The sequence below is a fragment of the Vipera ursinii genome, assembly GCF_947247035.1.
Source record: "Vipera ursinii genome assembly, chromosome: 2".
NCBI classification, from domain to species: Eukaryota; Metazoa; Chordata; class Lepidosauria; order Squamata; family Viperidae; genus Vipera; species Vipera ursinii.
In genome coordinates this window covers 66,033,063-66,051,638 of record NC_139513.1, presented here as the reverse complement: position 1 = coordinate 66,051,638, position 18,576 = coordinate 66,033,063, and the positions used below count along the sequence as shown (strand labels likewise).

The following is an 18,576-nucleotide window of genomic DNA, read 5'->3' as shown; positions in this document are numbered from 1 at the left end:
GTCTTTTTCTAAATCTGAACCACATCTCAATACAGCTTAGTAGATGTAACATTCTATGATTGTTCTCCAGACAAAACCGTTGGTGTGTTCCACCAGCAGTCTCCCACAGGAAAGTACAATTTTACCTATGAAGAGGCTGAAGCCAGGTGCGCAGCTGAGGGAGCTACCTTGGCCACCCTTCAGCAGCTGTCTGCTGCTCAGCAGGTAACAAGGCAGCTCAGTGATAACAGTTCAATTTGTGTCTCAGGTTTTGATCTGTGCTAAGAGTCACACTAGATATGCTTTACTGGTTGAACTTCATGTCCTTTGTCTGAAGGAAGCTTTAGAACTCCCATTGGAGTCCTCACCTTTTTTTTATCTATTTCACATTAGAATTCCAAATTAAAATAAATTTAAACCAAAAAAATGAATGACTCAATGTGAGGAAGTGAGTGTACTTGTTTTTGTACCATGAAAAGCTGGCAGCCACGTCTGGCACATGGACACTAGAAGGTTTAAGGTTTTAAGGTTTATTAAATTTATATGCCGCCCTTCTCCCTGAGGACTCAGGGCGGCTCACAACAATAAAAACTTAAAAGATATAAATACAAAAATTAAAAGAGGATTAAATAATATAAGAAATAAGAACAATTTAAACCAATAAAAAAACAAATTTAAAAACCATGAGCAGTCCAGGCCTGCTTGTTGGAATAACCAGGTCTTTAGGTCACGGTGGAAGGACCGAAGGTCAGGGGCCATCCGCAGCTCCGGAGGCAACTCATTCCAGAGGGTCAGTGCGCCCACAGAGAAGGCTCTCCCCTGGGGGTCGCTAGCCGGCATTGCCTCGCCGACGGCACCCTGAGGAGGCCAACTCTGTCGGAGCGAACCGGGCGATGGGAGGTTGACATGCAGAATGGCATGCAGAGGAAATGGAAACCTAAACAGGGTATATCTCAGCCCTGTCCTTCGGGAATAGGGCAGTATATAAATTCAATAAATAAATAATAAATATAGCCCATTGAGTGACACATTAAGAAAGCTACATTTAAGCTTATCATTGTACAAGATAATCTTGTCAAGATATGAATAGTCAGAAATATTTGTTGAAATATATCTGAGTATTGAAATAATGTTTCAATTGTTTTGAAAAGCCTGTCTGTTTTTCTAGATGGGGTTCCACCTCTGTATAGTAGGTTGGCTTTTTAATCGCACAGCCGGTTACCCAACTGTATACCCAAGTCAGAACTGTGGTACTCATCATGTGGGCATTGTAAACTATGGCTATCGAAGCAACTTCAGCGAAAAGTGGGATGCCTACTGCTATCGAATTCAAGGTGAGAAAATAAATGAGGTCATAAGTGTCATCTCATGTATGCCTTTCCACTGTATAACAACTCTTACAAAATCTTAAACTTTGTCTCCAATGCAAATGCCACCAAATTTTATTTCTTTTTCAGATGTACAGTGTAACTGTAGGGATGGGTTCATTGGAGATGGCTATTCTTGCACAGGCAGCCTTTTGGATGTGTTGGCTCAACAGGCAAACTTTTCAGTCTTCTATTCAGTAAGTATTAGTAGTACCTTCATCCTCTAGCTTTGCTACTATGAATATATTTGTGAATGGCCAGTGAAACATAAGTGGTAAGTATGAAGATGATGGGTTTTGTTTTTGTTTTTTTAAAATAACCATTAGTGATCATTATTCCTTCCTTCAAACCTGGTCCAGATACATCTATATGTTTCACAGTACTATGCCAAATAAGTGCTCCGAAATTAAAGTAATTTATCTTGAAACTTGGGGGGAAAATATTTATTCATATCAAAACTTACCAACATGTAAGTCAATCTTCGCTCAGCGTTGACTGCTTTTCAAATCTTTTTGAATTTGAAGTACTGTAATCTTAATGTACTGAATCTGAGTTTGGCTTTTAATTGTTCCTACAACATTCAATATGTTAGTTCTAGAGTTACGTGTTCTTGCTACATATTGATTTTAAAATGTATGTTAACTGCAACTGCAACTTTCTTTGCTACTTCCTCCAGTTTGTTTTAGACTGATCTATACCACACTTGCATCTTTTGCAGAGAAAGCCTGAAATATATTACAGTATGTTTTCTTAAGGAACTTGTTTTTAATAAGACCAATTTGTGCAACCTTCCTGAATGCTCCACAGCAGTGTCTCAATTCAGATCAAATTCCAGAATTAATGGAATTATATTCAATTATTCCTTAAAGGATCCTGCCTCTGTCTTTTATTTCCTTGAAGTGAAAAGATAAGCTACATTGAAAAGCAAGTGGAGTTTTAAATTTTGATCTGTCAAATTGCTGTTATCAGCCAGTTTTTACTCAGTTTACTGTTATGCAAATGCCCCTCGGTTTAGGAGGGGAAGGAAATTCATATTTGCTATTCCTTGTAGGAGCTACTTAGAAATGGTCCCTTTGATACATTTGAGTTGAACATAGTAATAGTAATACTCCTGGTTAATCATGGAATTGGGTATGTCTAGTTTAATGAAGAGAAGAGTGAGGGGTGATATGATAGCAGTGTTCCAATATCTTAGGGGCTGCCACAAAGAAGAGGGAGTCAATCTGTTCTCCAAAGCACCTGAAGGCAGGACAGGAAGCAACGGATGGAAACTAATCAAGGAGAGAAGCAACCTAGAACTAAGGAGAAATTTCCTGATGGAACATTTAATCAGTGAAATGAGTTGCCTCCAGAAGTTGTGAATGTTCCAACACCGGAAATTTTTAAGAAGAGACTGGACAACCATTTGTTTGAAATGGTATAGGGCACAGGTCTGCAACCTGCGGCTCTGGAGCCACATGCGGCTCTTTCAGCCGTCTCCTGCGGCTCCCAGTCCTCTGCCATGTGCAGTTCCCCCCCCCAAAAAAAAGTGGGACTAAAAAAGTTCAACCAATCAATTCAAATATGCAGGGTAGGTGCATATCTCGCCTTGCCTCCACTCTTCAGTCAAACCCTGTTCTGCGCATGTACGTGCATGTGCACACATTTTTTGCGGCTCCCAGTTTTTCCTTTTGTGAGGGAACCGGTTCCGAGTGGCTCTTTCACTGTTTCAGGTTGCTGACCCCTGGTATAGGGTTTCCTGGCTGAGCAGGGGATTGGACTAGAAGACCTCCAAGATCCCTTCCAACTTTTTTTTAATAAAGTTTTTTTTAACAATTCAATAGTAACATTCAACAAAAATGTGTTGTCTGAGTATCTTATTCACTAATAGAGCCTTGGTGGAGCAGTGGGCTAATGCCTCCTTAAGTAACACCAGCTGCCTGCAATTAGTGCAGGTTCGCATCCCACCAGGCTCAAGGTTGACTCAGCCTTCCATCCTTCCGAGGTAGGTAAAATGAGGACCCAGATTGTTGGGGGCAATAAGCTGACTTTGTAATAATGCCGCTTGGGGTGTGTGTGAAAGCCCTAATAAGCAGGCATATACATAGAATGAAGGCTACTGCTAAGCTTGTAAGCCGCCCTGAGTCTTCGGAGAAGGGCAGGATATAAATGTAATAAAAACAAACAAATAAATAAATAAATAAATAATACAAATTAAATTCCTAATCCCTAAATTTTTTCTCCAACCATTGGAGTTTGAAAATATTCTGTTTCTTCTTTTCTTTCAACCTTAAAGTAAGTCTGTCCATTTCTGCAGTCTGCACCCTAACCCTAACCCTCCCAACTTTGATGATGATGATGTTTTCTTTCCTCTTTTTCAGATAATTCTGGATTATGCTAACACCACTCAGGAAGGAGTAGATTTTGTAAATTTCCTCTCTGAGGACATAGCTTATAAAACTCTTTTCATACCTGTGAACTCTGGCTTTGGAGATAATACAGTAAGGACCACAAAATGGACACTGGTGGTGCAGTCTTAGTTGGAGGGGTGAATAACTTTGTGCCATCTCAAAAGCAGCAGCAAAAACAAATAATGACAAATAAATTGAGTCAAGCTAATAACTTTGATGTACAACCTATATGAGTTGTCTGTCTTGAATGGGCCTTACTTTCTAGTAAAGCCATTAATTGCCACATAGCAGGAAATTCAGATTCTTTTAAAGCAACTGCAGAAGAAGATAACGAATAAATATATATTCCATTTTTCTCATGAAATCCTGGTATTTTAGCTTTATGACAGAATAACGGAAGAATTTTTACAATTTTCTTCAAATTTTTAAGAGCTTTGGTTCTTTGGGGGAGCAAGAACAGCTAAACTATAAAGGAAATGGTGTTATTTTGTTCATAGGCTAAACTACCCCAGTGTGAATTTTCAATTCAATTATAATTCACATTTTAGTAAATGCAATGAGATTAGATAATCATACAGAACCCATACATGCATTGTTTTAAATGTGAATAATGGCTTTACAAGGATAAAAACACTCTGTAATATTATAAAACATAATCCTGATAGAACTCCAGATAATCTATTGAACTGTCTGCCTTAAATGAAACAATTTAAATTTGTTTCTGGTAATGAAAAAAAATTAAATTTAAGTGCGTGCAGGCTAAAAGCACATTTAAATTTAAATTTGGTTCATTACCAGATGAACTGGTAAATTTAAATCTGGTAATGAATGAAAAGGCAGGAAAAATGTCTTAAGGGTTTTGTTTACATTTTCTGATTACCAAAGTTGAGTCCCAATGACAAAAAAGAGAGAGAGTCTCATAATATGCCAGTACAAGGAAATCCTGCATTAGAATTTTTCAAATGTGTAGACAGATACACTCAGTGGTGGGATTCAAATATGTGAACAGCTGGTTCTCTGTGTGGATGCCGCTTCCGGAAGTCCATTCTGGGCCTGGGCAACAAAAAAATGACTACTGGTTCTGCCAAACTGCTGCGAACTGGCTGAATCCCACCACTGGATATACTTATGCTACTTTGTGGGCTTTACTTGAGTGAAAAGTAATATGCTCAGCCTCAACAAGAAAGTGAGATTAGGGCAGTCTTGAACACCTCCTATTTTAACCACCAATGAGCCATTTGCTCTCACTTTCTCTCTTTACTTTGAAAAAAAGGATGATCCTTTTTACTATATGTGTGGAGGTTGCCATTTTTCCCTATGTTTGTGGGTAACTGTATTAAGTCTTTGGTCCTTTCATTTTTGATGGGCCTGCAAGTTTACAATCACATGTCAGCAACCAATGCAGGAAATGGATCCACTATAACTACAGGGCCCTGCACTTTGTTTTGCCCCTTTGACATCAGTTTGTGCAGGCTAAAAGCACGTACAGTACAATGGAATCACTGTTAAGATATATAGGGCTGAATAAAGGCCAGTCATTCAAGGAGGTGGTTTAGAAATAATACAGCGCAATACAATATTGTATATCATGCCGTTGGCTTTCTTCTCATCAGTAAAATAACTTTTGGTTCAGCTGTATCTTTTGTTTGTTTTATTAGTCTTTATCACTGAAGGATGTAAAACTTCATGCATCACTGCGTGATGTTGCCCTCTCCAGCTTCAATCTCACCGCTGGAACAATAATACCTTCCCAAGCAGGATACAATCTTTCCATTGCCGAGTCATTGAGTCATACTTTCCTCATTGTAAGTATCAATTCTCTTTATGCAAGCCTCTTAGCCACGAATTTCTGTGCCTTATCTTTTTGGATAATGTTGAAACAGTCTTGGATTTGTAGCATTCTTTAAGCCTGGAACTCTGAATTACAGCTCATTTGCAGTGAATGATAAATTAAAGCTCTTTAGTTCACTTCTATTGCACCAGGTTTCTGAATCAATTAACAATACAGCGATTGTTGAATGGGATATTCTGGCCTCCAATGGGATTATTCATGCTATTCAGAGTCCTTTGAAGGTACCTCTGCAGTATAACCAGGTTAGTTACCAGTTTCTTTTCTTGAGAAACTATCTGTTTTGCATTCCTTCCTTATCTCATAATTAAGATCTGAGTAGTATTCTGTAAGTTTATGTATCCCACCTTTATTATTTTTACTATTTTTACAAACAATCCAAGGTGGTGAACATATCCAACAAATTTTCCTTCTCTTGTTTTCCCCACAACAACAACCCTGTGAGGTGGGTTGGGCTGAGAGCGAGTGACTAGCCCAAAGTCACCCAGCTGGCTTTCATGGCTAAGGCAGGACTTGAACTCGTAGTCTTCTTCTGCTTTCTAGCCTGGTGCCTTAACCACTAGAGTAAACAAAACTATTTTAAAATGGTAGCACTCACAAGATTTGATCATTTTAATCCTATTTTTCATCAAACTCCATGCAAACTTGGGAAACTTCACAAGACTTGGTAATGTCATGCAATTTAACCATGTCCCTAACCATATCTCTGATGCCTAAAGAGATGGACACTTTGGGCATCAGTACAAGTTTTATTGAGCATTGCAAATATGAGTCAAAATTACTTTTTTTTTAAATACAAAGTTATTCTCAGTCTGTATCATTGAACATAAATGTTAGCATCGTTTAGACATAGGGCTATCCAATTCTTCTTTCCCACTTCAGTATTTGCTCTTCCCCAGGATGGTAGTGATCATAAGATGGCATGATGATGGTGTTTTTTCCCCTCAAGTAGAAATAATTTTCTACTATTAAATACTAACTAATGAAATACATTTTCTGAGCAAAGGTAATATGATAGGAGAAAGAATCAGTTCTCCCTGAGTTCATTATTGGTTCATAAGACTGTTTACGATGCAATGCAATTATGAAAGATGGCAGTGATAACTGAAAAGTGAGAGAGGTTGCAGAATTGGAAGACGAGAATCCATCTCTGTGGGCATCAGAGACATGGTTAGAGACATGGTTAAATTGCATGATAGTACCAAATCTTAACGAAGTTTCCCAAGAGTTCATGAAGTTTAATGAAAAATAGTATTTAAATGGTCAAATCTTGTAAGATCTACTGTTTTAAAATGGTTTTTTTATTTAATTTCTGGAGGCACTGGTTATTACTTTAGGGCAGTTGGTGCCAAGTTGATGTTTATAGAGGACAAAATAGGTCTGTTTGGTCTTCATGGCTGTTATTCCCACTCAACTTTCTCTGCTGATTTTATTGCTTTTCTTAAAAGTTCATTTCTTGCCCTTTTCAAAGACAAAAGGGCAGCCTGTCACTAAGGACTGAAACGTTCATCATCCCTAGGATATAGTCTGTATATTTCCTATAAAAATACAGAATTGCACTTTAGAAAATAATGCAGTGCCTTTATAATTTTGCATCTTAGAACTGAATTACATTCTCAAAGCACATGTTTCCTCACAGCATTAGCACACAACTAGACATAATGACATAATCCTTCAGAGACACTGTTGTCTAATTTTTTAAAAACATCTATAAATTAAGTTGTATATAATTTTCTCCAAAGCCAGTTGAATATTTCACATTGCTTTTTCACTCTTGCTTTGTCTTTTTTTTAATATTAGCTATAATATTAAGGATGTTTGAAAAATACATTCACCTTTAAACAAAATCAGTAGACTCCTCTTTTTAATATCAGATTGTGCCTTGCAGATATTTAATTTGGGATCCAAAAATGTCACTTAATAATAATTTATCATTAAAATATGACTTGAAAATAGCATTGCTTTTTACAGATTTCAAGTACTGTAAAACCATCTGCTGCTATGACAATTGGCATAAGCACCGTTGTTGCTATAGTTCTGTTCTGTGCAACTATTGCTGGATTGTCTTATCTCTGTCTCAAAAGGAGAAACCAACAACTGCACTTTCGCTATCTTAGGGTATGTAAATCCAAGTCTCAGTTTTGATCATGACAAATTATAGACTTTAATGTTCTTTCAACAGAACACGGGTAGAAATAATTATGTAATTTTTGTTGTAATTTCATTAGTGGTTATAGAACCTCATCCAAATCAAACACCACAATTTAAATTTTATTGTTATAACAACCTTCTCTAGCGATGTCTGTTCGTTTTGTTGGGCTATAACATCTGTAAGTCCTTCGCAACATGAGCAAAAATGAAAGATTGTTAATACCTTGAGAGAAAAAGAGATTCCATAGCCACAGTTTCAAAACTACATTACTGATTCTGATCAATTTGAATGTTAACTTTGAGATATCTGTACACAGTATAAGTAATCTTTATAGCGCTGTTCTCAAAAAGCTCATCAGGATCAAACCTGGTGACGGTCACCAAATGGCCTGGAAAGTTGAGAAACAGGAGGGCAAGAGCAAACCTGCCTCTGTATTGTTGCCAAGGAAATTATATTTTTGTGTCCATGCCATCCCTAGGAGTCAAACTTGGCTTATAGGGGATTTTATCTAATAATGTAGTGATCAATTTCTTTCCAGCTAAAAAAAAATAATGTAATTTGCCTCAAATCACTGTGCGTGAGTTGGGCAGCTAGATAAATTGTGTTTAATTCGTACATAAATACATCCATGTGTACAAAATTTCAGATTAGCTTTAAACTCCTTGGCTAAATCACTTTCTCTCAACTCTCTATTTGAGTTCATTGATTCCTTTTTACTGTGTAGTTTGAAGAACAGAGTCACGCTTAGTCTGTTTACTTATAGACTGAACTAGACGATGATGAATTTTCCTGGCAGGAAAGGAGCCCACACTTAGTATCCATTCCAAATCCTATTTATGAAGCAGATAGCTCTATCTATGAACCATTTGAGGTAAGACAACTGAAACATTAGTGCTGAATATTTTCTGATACCAACAACCTATAATGCAGTTGTTACCTACATGCAACCAAAGCTAGTTAACTCTTAGGGATACGTGGTATACTCTGTGCATAAAATGACTGCTTCTGAATGATTCCTTTGTGGAGCCAAATCCATGGGCTTCACCTTCAGCATACTGAGTGAGAGTCACCTGTTTGACATGGAATCTTGCTGTGGATGGGGACAAAATGTGTTTGAACATTCCACTTTAGTTCCTCTAATTGTAACTAGAACATATAAGATGTGTTATCTTTTCAATGCACCTATGAAGTCCAATAGAACTGGAGGAACTGGTCATATTCAGTTATTGGTTTTAGCTGTCTGAATACCACTATGAAATTATTTTATTTATTTATTTTATTTTAATTCCATGTATATCCCGCCCTTCTCCGAAGACTCAGGGCGGCTTACAAGCTTAGCAGTAGCCTTCATTCTATGTATATGCCTGCTTATTAGGGCTTTCGCCCCCCCAAGCGGCATTATTACAAAGTCAGCTTAATTGCCCCCAACAATCTGGGTCCTCATTTTACCTACCTCGGAAGGATGGAAGGCTGAGTCAACCTTGAGCCTGGTGGGATGAGAACCTGCACTAATTGCAGGCAGCTGGTGTTACTTAAGGAGGCATTAGCCCACTGCTCCACCAAGGCTCTTGTAATTAGATTATTTATTATCTATTTGTTACATTTATATGCTGCCTATTTCATTGTTACAGATTAACCGACTGTTTTTGTATCTTTGTTTCAGGAGTCTCGCCACAGAGAAGATTTTGTTGATACTGAAGACATTCTTAGACAAGAGTAATATACTGTAACGCAAACCACGATTTTAAAAAAAATCCAGAAATTTTGATATTTTGAAGCAACATTTTATATACCTCAATTCCATTCTTTTTAAAGCTATGGGAAAAAATTATGACCGAAAGAGCTATCGGCATTGGCAGTCACATAAAGAATTTCCCATTTTTTTGTTCAGAATTCATTCTCTCATTGCATTGCCTCTTTTTAGGGACCTTCAGGAATAAGTTCTGAGTGTAACCGTAATATGAAAGGATAGAATTTAAAAACATTATGTAGCATGCACAGAATCCTTTGAATCCTGTCCATGAAACTTCAATCAGCTACTTAGGAATGACTCATGAATGTGTCTGGCAAATGGATACTGTGAGAACCATGAATGGGCCAATGAAATTTTAGTTCAGATTTAATGAATGGATAAATTTACTTTGAAACTGCACTACTGAGCTTTCTTTTGATAATTTTTAAATCTTCTAATGAAAGATTGTCAAAAATTGTTACCGGTAAACTGTAGACAGCACATATTTGTAAGCATCCTGCTAAGCTTGTAAGCCGCCCTGAGTCTTCGGAGAAGGGCGGGATATAAATGGAATTAAAATAAAAAAATAAAATCCTGAATTGTAATACATTGTAAAGTTTGAAAAAGGGACCTTACAAGCAATTCTTAACATTTTTCACTATTAGGTAAGCATGATTACATCAACATGCTACCAGTAAAGATGCCAATTATCTCTCTTTGCCTTATAATTAGTACTGTTTCTTTCCCCCTTCCCATGAAGAAAACTGAAATATATTAACATTAGGACTATTCCATAATGAAGCAATGTATTATTTTTGTAAAAAAAATAAATGGTGTTATGCCTAGTAACCAAATGCAGCAATCGCTCATCCTTGCAACAACAAATATTGTCATTCTAGTATCAAGTATTTGAACATTCCTTTGGAAATTATCCTTACACACACAATTCTGGAAAAGATAAACACAATATTTTATTTTGTTATTGTTACACACATAATTCTGGAAAAGATAAACAAATATTTTATTTTGTAGATAGACTCAGGAAACAGAATTAACAATTGTACCCAGTTCTGGAAAAATATCAAATTCTTATCCATGTTTTTGATCTCCTATTTCTAAACTATCTAGTTTTTGCTGATCTACCTTTAAAAGTAACAGACACTATCTCATTACCAAACATAGTTTAGGAAGTTAATTGCTATGTTAATAATTTCACATTTAAAAGATAAATAAATTAGGCCTCATCGGTGTTTAAATATGGCAGCTATTTTTCAGAGAAATGCTTAGCTCAAGCTACAAAATTGCACTGTTCTGGTATTCCCTGGTATTCTGTCCTGATGCCTATTTCTACCTTTTGCTCTCAGTGTCATTTTAGAGGCAAAATATGGATGTAAAAGTGGTTCCATCAATGAAATATTTCCCATGAATTGGCAAGGCTAAGACACTGTCTCAGAGAGAGAAGGAAGGGATAGGTATCTCCAGATAAAAGTTCCAGAAATGCAGTCCAAGTGATGGCAACATCCATGGTCTTCCCTAATATAACAGTTTTCTATAGAACAAACACTTGCAGAGAACCATCATAAACATTCCTATTTTCCGTAAGTAACTATGGCAAGTTAGCTTATGCGCCCCTTGGTTCTTTCCACTGAAGTGGCAGTTCAAAGTGCAGAAGTCTTAACTTGGGTAGGGGTTTAAACTTCCCCAAGTCTTCAAGTTAGTTTGAAGGGTGGACAGAAGAGGAATATCAAATAACCAACAGCATTCTTAGCAAATCTGTCAATCTTAACATGATCCATATGCTATAAGGTGCTGCAATCTTAATCATCATTAAACAATGGAATACTTCTCAGAAGTATGTATTCATCAGAATAGGATTGATGAAATGATTTTTTGTTTCATCTAAGCTTCCTGAATTTAATGGCCTTAATGACATAGCAGTCCTGGAAACAGATGTGGCTGCTTTAATGGGTTGTACACAGGAACTGCATTGGTGTTCTCACCAATGTGCTAAAGAATCTACTGAATTAAACATGAAGCATGTTATTATTACTAAAAGAGAGTAGGGTTTTTTCAATTTGGTAAGAGGTAACTTATTTGATAATGTTTCAAAACTTTGAAAAATAGGCACATTTTGAAAAACTTGAAAAAAATTCTGGGAAGGAGTACAGTGTAGAACATCTGACTTCCAATTTGTAATCATCTTGCATCCAGAGATCACCTAATGTGACCCTAACATGAAATCACAAACTACAAACATAGTAACAAAGATTTCTTTGGTTCAATATATTGTTGGAATATCCAAGTGTTCGTCAGTTCCTTGAAAGTCATTTCCTTGAAAACCATCTCTAGTGAGAATCTGAATAGTTCTAACAATCTAAGTAGCCTCAATCAATCATCATTTCATTTATAGGTATAGCTTGAATTATAGCAGCATTACAGAACCTAATGGGTAAAACCCAACACACAACAGTTTGACCTTAATATAAACAGTTGTCCTAAGTGCAACCTTAAATAAAAGCCTTCAATTCAAAGACATTCCATTATTAATATGTATTTCTTATATCTGACTCTGATACAACAATGGTCCTGGCTGGCAATAGTTCATGATCGAATGCAGAAAAAATAAGAGTCCCACAGCACTTATATCTAATCTAAGATATATGGGTTTAAAAAAAGCATCTCTGAACTAAGTTTAAAAGATCATAGTAAGTCCATGCAAATTCTGATGCATAAAACAATTTAGCTTTGATGATTCACCATTCCTAAGAGACCACTATTTTTATACTAGACCCGTTTCTGACTTGTTTTCTGATGTTTTATCTCTTGCTGATATGAGTGTTTTAGGTATAGAATAAAGGAAATATTCTTTCCATTATAGTTGGATAATGGCTCTAGCAATCACTATTTTAATCTTTTATTATCCTAGTCATGCATACAATATTTAGAGGACAGGTTAATCTGTAAAATCTATTTGTGCTTTAATGTCCAAAAATTCTTATAAATTCCTTAAGTAAATTGGCATTTTATGAAATAGGTTATTCAACTAAAGATAATTTATTCACTTGCCGTTATGAAAAAGTGATTTTTTTGAATATTAAGTAGGGATGATTTAATATATAAATATACATCTTCTGATAAATTCAGTATCAAGTGATGGCTTGAATTTGTAAATGAGCCACTGCATATTTAATATCACATTAACTAATGTCATCAAATAGTGAATCTGAATGAGATAACACATGAACGAATGAGTGTGGTCTAATAGCATATCTGGTTTATACAGAACTGTACCATGCTCAGTTCTTTAGAAATACACAGGTTAGTATCTTCAAATTTGTAACTGAATGTGAACTGATTGGTGAACTGATTAGGAACTATTTAAATTACTGTGTCATATACTGTATAGCTGATGTAGCAAGGATTCCTGTGGAAGTTAAATTTTGAATGTGTGGTTCTAAAGAAAAAATAGATCTATAATCTATTTCTACAAGCCTAACAACATGTAGAAAGCTTCTCAGCACACAAAGACAGCTGTGACTAAGTTACAGATACCAGATTTAAAACTTATTCTTAGAGAATAATCAAGCATGGATAATATATTTTACTACCAGGATTTCAGATATAATATTTGTGCCACCTTTTTATTCATTTATCTCAGGTACCTTTCTATTAGGAAGTGCTCAGAACAAAAGTACAACAGTGGTCACATAGTAACAGCAGCCTCCTAAAAGGAAACTAAGATTCTACTATGCATATCATAATCCCTTTTATCGAATGTGTACCATTTCTTCTAGGAAAGGAGTCTTCATGCAACCTGTGCAGAGCTGATCCATCCAAAGGGGAGCTTCATGCTGTAGAGGCGTTCGGCGAGGATAAAAAGTAAAATTCACGTCATAATTCAGTAGGCAACTGATAGAGGCCATGTAAATATCAGAAAAACGAATCAATCTTCGAGAAAAATAGGTTGGGTTGTGGAAGGTTCGAAAAATGCTACCGAACTGGGGGTTAAACAGGTTCTTTGAAAGTGACCTGAAAGGAAAGAAATTGGTATAATAAAATTAGATAGAAAACTTGGGAGAGAAAGAGAAAACAATACAGAAAATTTACTAATATTACAGAAGCATTCCACAATGAGTCACTTTATTCTGCTACCCCCAGAAGACAAGGAATGTGTATTATAAATGTTGGTCTCTAGTTTTGGTTGGAGAGTTCTGCTGCTTGAGCAAGGGGCTGGACTAGAAGACCTCCAAGGTCCCTTCCAGATTCTATTCTATTCTATTCTATTCTATTCTATTCTATTCTATTCTATTCTATTCTATTCTATTCTATTCTATTCTATTCTATTCTATACGACTCGACTCTATTCTACTCTTCATGAGCCTGACTTTTTTTCTTTCTAAGAAAATGGTTTCTTCTTTAGAGCCACAAGGAATGAAAAAGATGGGACAATAGTAAGGAGATATAAACGAGCTTTTAAAAAACGAAGCAGAAAGAAATTCCAAAAATTTTGAGGGAAAACATAATTTCAGAAAAAGCAAACAAACAAAAGTCAGCAATGAGGGAAAGTAAAATCAAAGAAATAAAAAGCAAATCTTCATCAAGGCCAAAAATGAGAAATCCAGAAGTTCCAATCCTGGCCAATACTTTCTCTTCCCACAACATAAATATTTTCATAACATAAAAATACTTTACAGGGCACAAATTAAGAAGTTACAGTAGTATGTTACTTAAAACAGGATATTGTATTTGCTATTTGTAAAGTGTACACTTTAAATCATTTCTAGCGTATTTCATAAATAAAGGAACACATAATAATCAAGATAGCTCACCTAATCTCCTGTCGCTCTTTCATCCACTCTAAAAGCACTTGCCTTGATTCTGCATCTTGATACATCTAAAATTAAAAGAAGAAAATTAAAGCAAAAGACCAGTGACTGAACATGCTATTTCTTAAGATGAGCTTTCTATCAGGGAAAAAAACCACATATTCCAATATTTGCAGAAAATATTTCGAATACAACACAATCCAGAAAGCATATCCAGGAACTGTGCTTAATCCAGTTGAAGGAAATGACAACTATGCAGTAATGTCCATGTACTATGTATTCTAACCCACTCTCTTTTTTACCTGCATTCTCTCCAGAAGTCCTGTAAGAGCTTGCTGCCAGGTCAAAGAGTGCATATATTGTTCTGTATTAATGATACGTATTTCTGTTTCTAATTCTGGAACTATGGCGCCTGTCCTCCAACCGTGACGTAGCATGAGGTCCTTAAACAGAAGGCGAGAAAGGCAGTGGAGTGACTTACTGACTTAGGATCCTCTGTTTCAGCCTTATAGAAAAAGCCGTCCACTTACATAGCTTCCCTTGCAGAATGAGGCACATCAAGATCATTTGGGGGGGAGGGGAAGACAAATTTTTCATCCAGTATACAAAAATACCTCTGCCTGCTCATTTGGGGCATTTCTGTTTTGTCCAACGCAATCAGACAGATAACTATAAATCTATAAATCTTACAGATCTACGGGTTTTGCCTAAGTTACTAGCCTTGTTAGGTAAGATTCTCATATGGCAATTTTGGACTTTGAACTTGGAATGACCCTCCAGGATTGGAATGCATTGGCCCTGTTACTAAACCCTGCCCCCCCAAAAAAACCCGATTAGATCTGTTCCTCAAGAATTGCAAAAATGAGAGGCCTCCCCCTTTTTCATTTAAACCTTTCTTTCCCTAACATTTTCATAAAGAGAAAAACCCCTAATAATGCAGAATGTTTAAAAACCACGATTCCTTGGGAACTCCTTTAAGAATTTGAGTAGTTAACAGTAAAAAAAAATGGTTGAAGGGTGGTTTTAGCCTAATAGTATGAACAGAATGTTCTGTAAAAATGTCTGATGTTGCTGTACTATTTATAAAACAGCATCAAAAGAAAATTAATTAACCAGGCACAATAAATAATGACATGCATTTGCAGAAAAGATACCGCACTCAAACAGATCTTGTTTAGCCCTATCTTTCAAGTGGTTGACATCCCAAGGCCTGTTTTGTTTTCCTTGCGCGATTAGAAAAAATATTCAAATGAAATATCAAGATTATTTCCATAAAACACAATACATGCCTAAAATTATGACACCAGATACTCTAACAAAGAAGCAAATGTTATCGTTGAATAGAAAATAAATAAAGCAGTACTCTGAAGAGATTTCATAACGGTATAAGTCCCAAGAAGGGTGTATAGATAGCTACATGACATAAATGCAGCAACCTGAAGTCTCAAGCAGCATGCTGGAAGCCTTCAGATGTATGTGTATGATCCAATAGTCATGGTTCTGTATGGTTCAGCGAGGTGCAAGTTCATAAAAGATCAAGACTCACTGAATCCAGTGGAACTCATTTCTGATTGAACAAGCCAAGCTATGGAGAGCGTATAACAAGTGATCCCAGCAGCCCAGATCCATTCTCCTCAGTTTGAAGAAGATACTGTATCTTCAAAACTGTGAAACATTAGTTTAAAAATCCATGGTGAACTGCTGGTGCACATGGCTTCTTCCACATTTTTTTTTAGCCACAGCATCCTTCATTTTCAGGCACCCATTCTACCTCCCCAAAATAAATATAACAATAAGGAATGCTCTAGTTTTGCTATCGTTAAGTGATGAGAGTTGGAAATCACAACAAAATATTTCATTGCTACACGGTGCACTGAAATGTCTCTAAATCAATGTTCCATTTACATATGAGGATGAATCCTGGTAGAGGATTAATTGGGGTAGAAATGTTTGCCTTCTCAGATAAAATTCAGTTTTGTAAACTAGATAGAGATACAGATAGATAGACAGACAGAACTATTTTAAGTATGATTTTAAAATAAAGTTGTTACAAACATGTTAAGGAAAAAAGAAGTATTAATTTTTAAGAAAGATGTTATGTATGTTATGTATGGAAAAGATATTCAAAAGAATAAAGGTAAAGGTTCCCCCGCACATGCGTGCTAGTCGTTTCCAACTCTAGGGGCCGGTGCTCATCTCCGTTTCAAAGCCGAAAAGCCAGCGCTTGTCCGAGGACGTCTCCGTGGTTATGTGGCCGGCATGACTAGATGCCAAAGGCGCACGGAACACTGTTACCTTCCCACCGTAGTGGTCCTATTTTTCTACTTGCATTTTTTAATGTGCTTTCGAACTGCTAAGTTGGCAGAAGCTGGGACAAGTAACAGGCGCTCACTCTGTTACGCGGCACTCGGGATTCGACCCGCCAAACTGCCGACCTTCTGATCGACAAGCTCAGCGTCCTAACCCACTGAGCCACCGCGTCCCTATATTCGAAAGAATACAACCTAGGAAATAAATCTTTTAAATTTTATCTTGCTGTTTTAAACTTGGTTAAAAAAGGAACTGTGTAATATAATTTAATGGGTTATGAATATACTGCAAAATCACAGGCTCTAAGATCTGGATATTTTCCATTATATATCTTGATAAACAATAACGATTAATTCAATGAGCAGAAAACAAACCAATTGCCTCCCTGTAGCAGACACAGAACATTAAGTGACACTGGCGTCAGCTGGTGCAAAAAAGGTTTGAAGTACTTACTGCAAGGTCACTGTACAAATGGTCACCAAAATAAAGGACTTTGGACCCACGCCAACCTGTTAGCCGCAGAAAATCAAACAGATTGCCCTGAAATGTAGAAAGGGGGGAAAAAAGTGAGAATAAACCAAATATCCAGTTTCTTTACTGAAAAAGAAAACACTGCATGCTTGGCTTGAAAAGGTCAAGACAATACATCTCTTAGCACTTTGATATTTCAACAGAGCAAAGGAAAAATATTTCTTCATCATGAGCTGCTGATTTAAACATGGCTACAGATAGAGGCTTAAGGAGTTCTCACGGGAACTTGAATCAAAGTAGAGAAAATGGGAATTCCTTAAAACCAAGTTTATAATCCTATCATTTGTACAATCATTAACTCAGTTCTTTTTCTTAGACATACACAGACACACACACACACTACTAGATTTTTAAAACAATTTATTGCAGCTATAATGGGAAAACTTTAAATTCACCCCCACTCACAATAATTTTGTCAATTAAGCCACTGCTTCAGTAAATAAACTGAACAACTGTGATAGCTTGTTACATACTGAATTTGTGCCGAAATATTATTTTAAACTTGATATACTGAGGCTACTGCTGCAGACCCCTTATTTCATGGTTCAACTTTCTGTGAACTTTGGCTGGACTAACACTGACCTGTCAACAAACATTCAAATAGTACAACATAGTCTCCCTCCATTATGTTTTAAAAATTGGAAACCAAGTCAAGTTGCCTCTTTTATTATTACTGACATAATACATCCAACACATTTAATGTATGCCTGAAACTATCAGCTTGAATCTCTCTGTTTAACTCTCTAATCAAAAGACATTTTTCATGTTTGATAAAAAACAGAGAACCATTATGCCAATTTCAGTGGCAATGTTAACCAGACATGCTATTATTCACCCACTAAACCAGTGATCTGAAAATTTTAGTTTGTTGACTTCCACATCAGTCTCTTATACAGGCAGTTAGGAACAAATATAAAAAATTAAGGCCAAAATATTTTCCAAACTGAAAATCTTCTGCTCATGTATAAGATCACACATGGTATGAATCTATAAAGTAGTTTCTACTTTCCCAGCCTTATTCCCAGAATGTTCCATTAGTAAATACGTCATTTCTTCATATTTTGCCTTTATATCTGAATAACGTTATAATCATTGGCCTGGATCTCATACAAGATTCCCATGGAAAGAACGTCTTCTTCCAGCCATGGAAGGCTTCTGACTCAACGAGATTCCACTAACAGAAGGCAAGAAAGTAAACTTTGTTAATTAACCCTCTCTGAATCTCATGCTGTCCAAACCTGACTTTAGGGTTGATGATTCTCTACAACAGAGAGTGACTACAATGGAAATTTGGATAGACCTCCCCATTTCTCCTACTGATGGAAAATTCCAAGCAAGTCTCTATTGACGTGAGTGACTCTTGCTGGCTGAATAAAAGCAAGATTTAAATAAAATCACTCTGCCCAAAATTATATTGTTTCAGCAATAAAATGTTCCCAT

The 18,576-nt window shown here is 36.4% G+C and overlaps 2 protein-coding genes across 2 annotated transcripts in view; one reads left to right on the top strand and one right to left on the bottom strand.

Annotated features, from left to right (window-relative positions):
* STAB1 (stabilin 1) overlaps nt 1–10,314 on the top strand; it is a gene marked incomplete at its 5' end in the record, with an annotated part of 119,467 nt that extends 109,153 nt beyond the window's left edge. The window contains 9 exons of the mRNA XM_083353358.1: nt 71–204; nt 1,148–1,313; nt 1,437–1,543; nt 3,707–3,826; nt 5,395–5,541; nt 5,720–5,830; nt 7,557–7,703; nt 8,501–8,608; nt 9,401–10,314. Of these exons, the coding sequence (XP_083209484.1) occupies nt 71–204; nt 1,148–1,313; nt 1,437–1,543; nt 3,707–3,826; nt 5,395–5,541; nt 5,720–5,830; nt 7,557–7,703; nt 8,501–8,608; nt 9,401–9,457 (1,097 nt within the window). The 3' untranslated portion in view covers nt 9,458–10,314. The remainder of the gene's footprint in view (nt 1–70; nt 205–1,147; nt 1,314–1,436; nt 1,544–3,706; nt 3,827–5,394; nt 5,542–5,719; nt 5,831–7,556; nt 7,704–8,500; nt 8,609–9,400) is intronic.
* Nucleotides 10,315–10,415: 101 nt separating this feature from the next.
* Nucleotides 10,416–18,576, bottom strand: part of NT5DC2 (5'-nucleotidase domain containing 2) — a 31,541-nt gene continuing 23,380 nt past the window's right edge. The window contains exons 11-14 of the mRNA XM_083353411.1: nt 17,059–17,145; nt 14,598–14,738; nt 14,299–14,363; nt 10,416–13,498 (exon numbers count right to left, since the gene is read on the bottom strand). Coding sequence (XP_083209537.1) covers nt 13,237–13,498; nt 14,299–14,363; nt 14,598–14,738; nt 17,059–17,145 — 555 coding nt within the window. The 3' untranslated portion in view covers nt 10,416–13,236. The remainder of the gene's footprint in view (nt 13,499–14,298; nt 14,364–14,597; nt 14,739–17,058; nt 17,146–18,576) is intronic.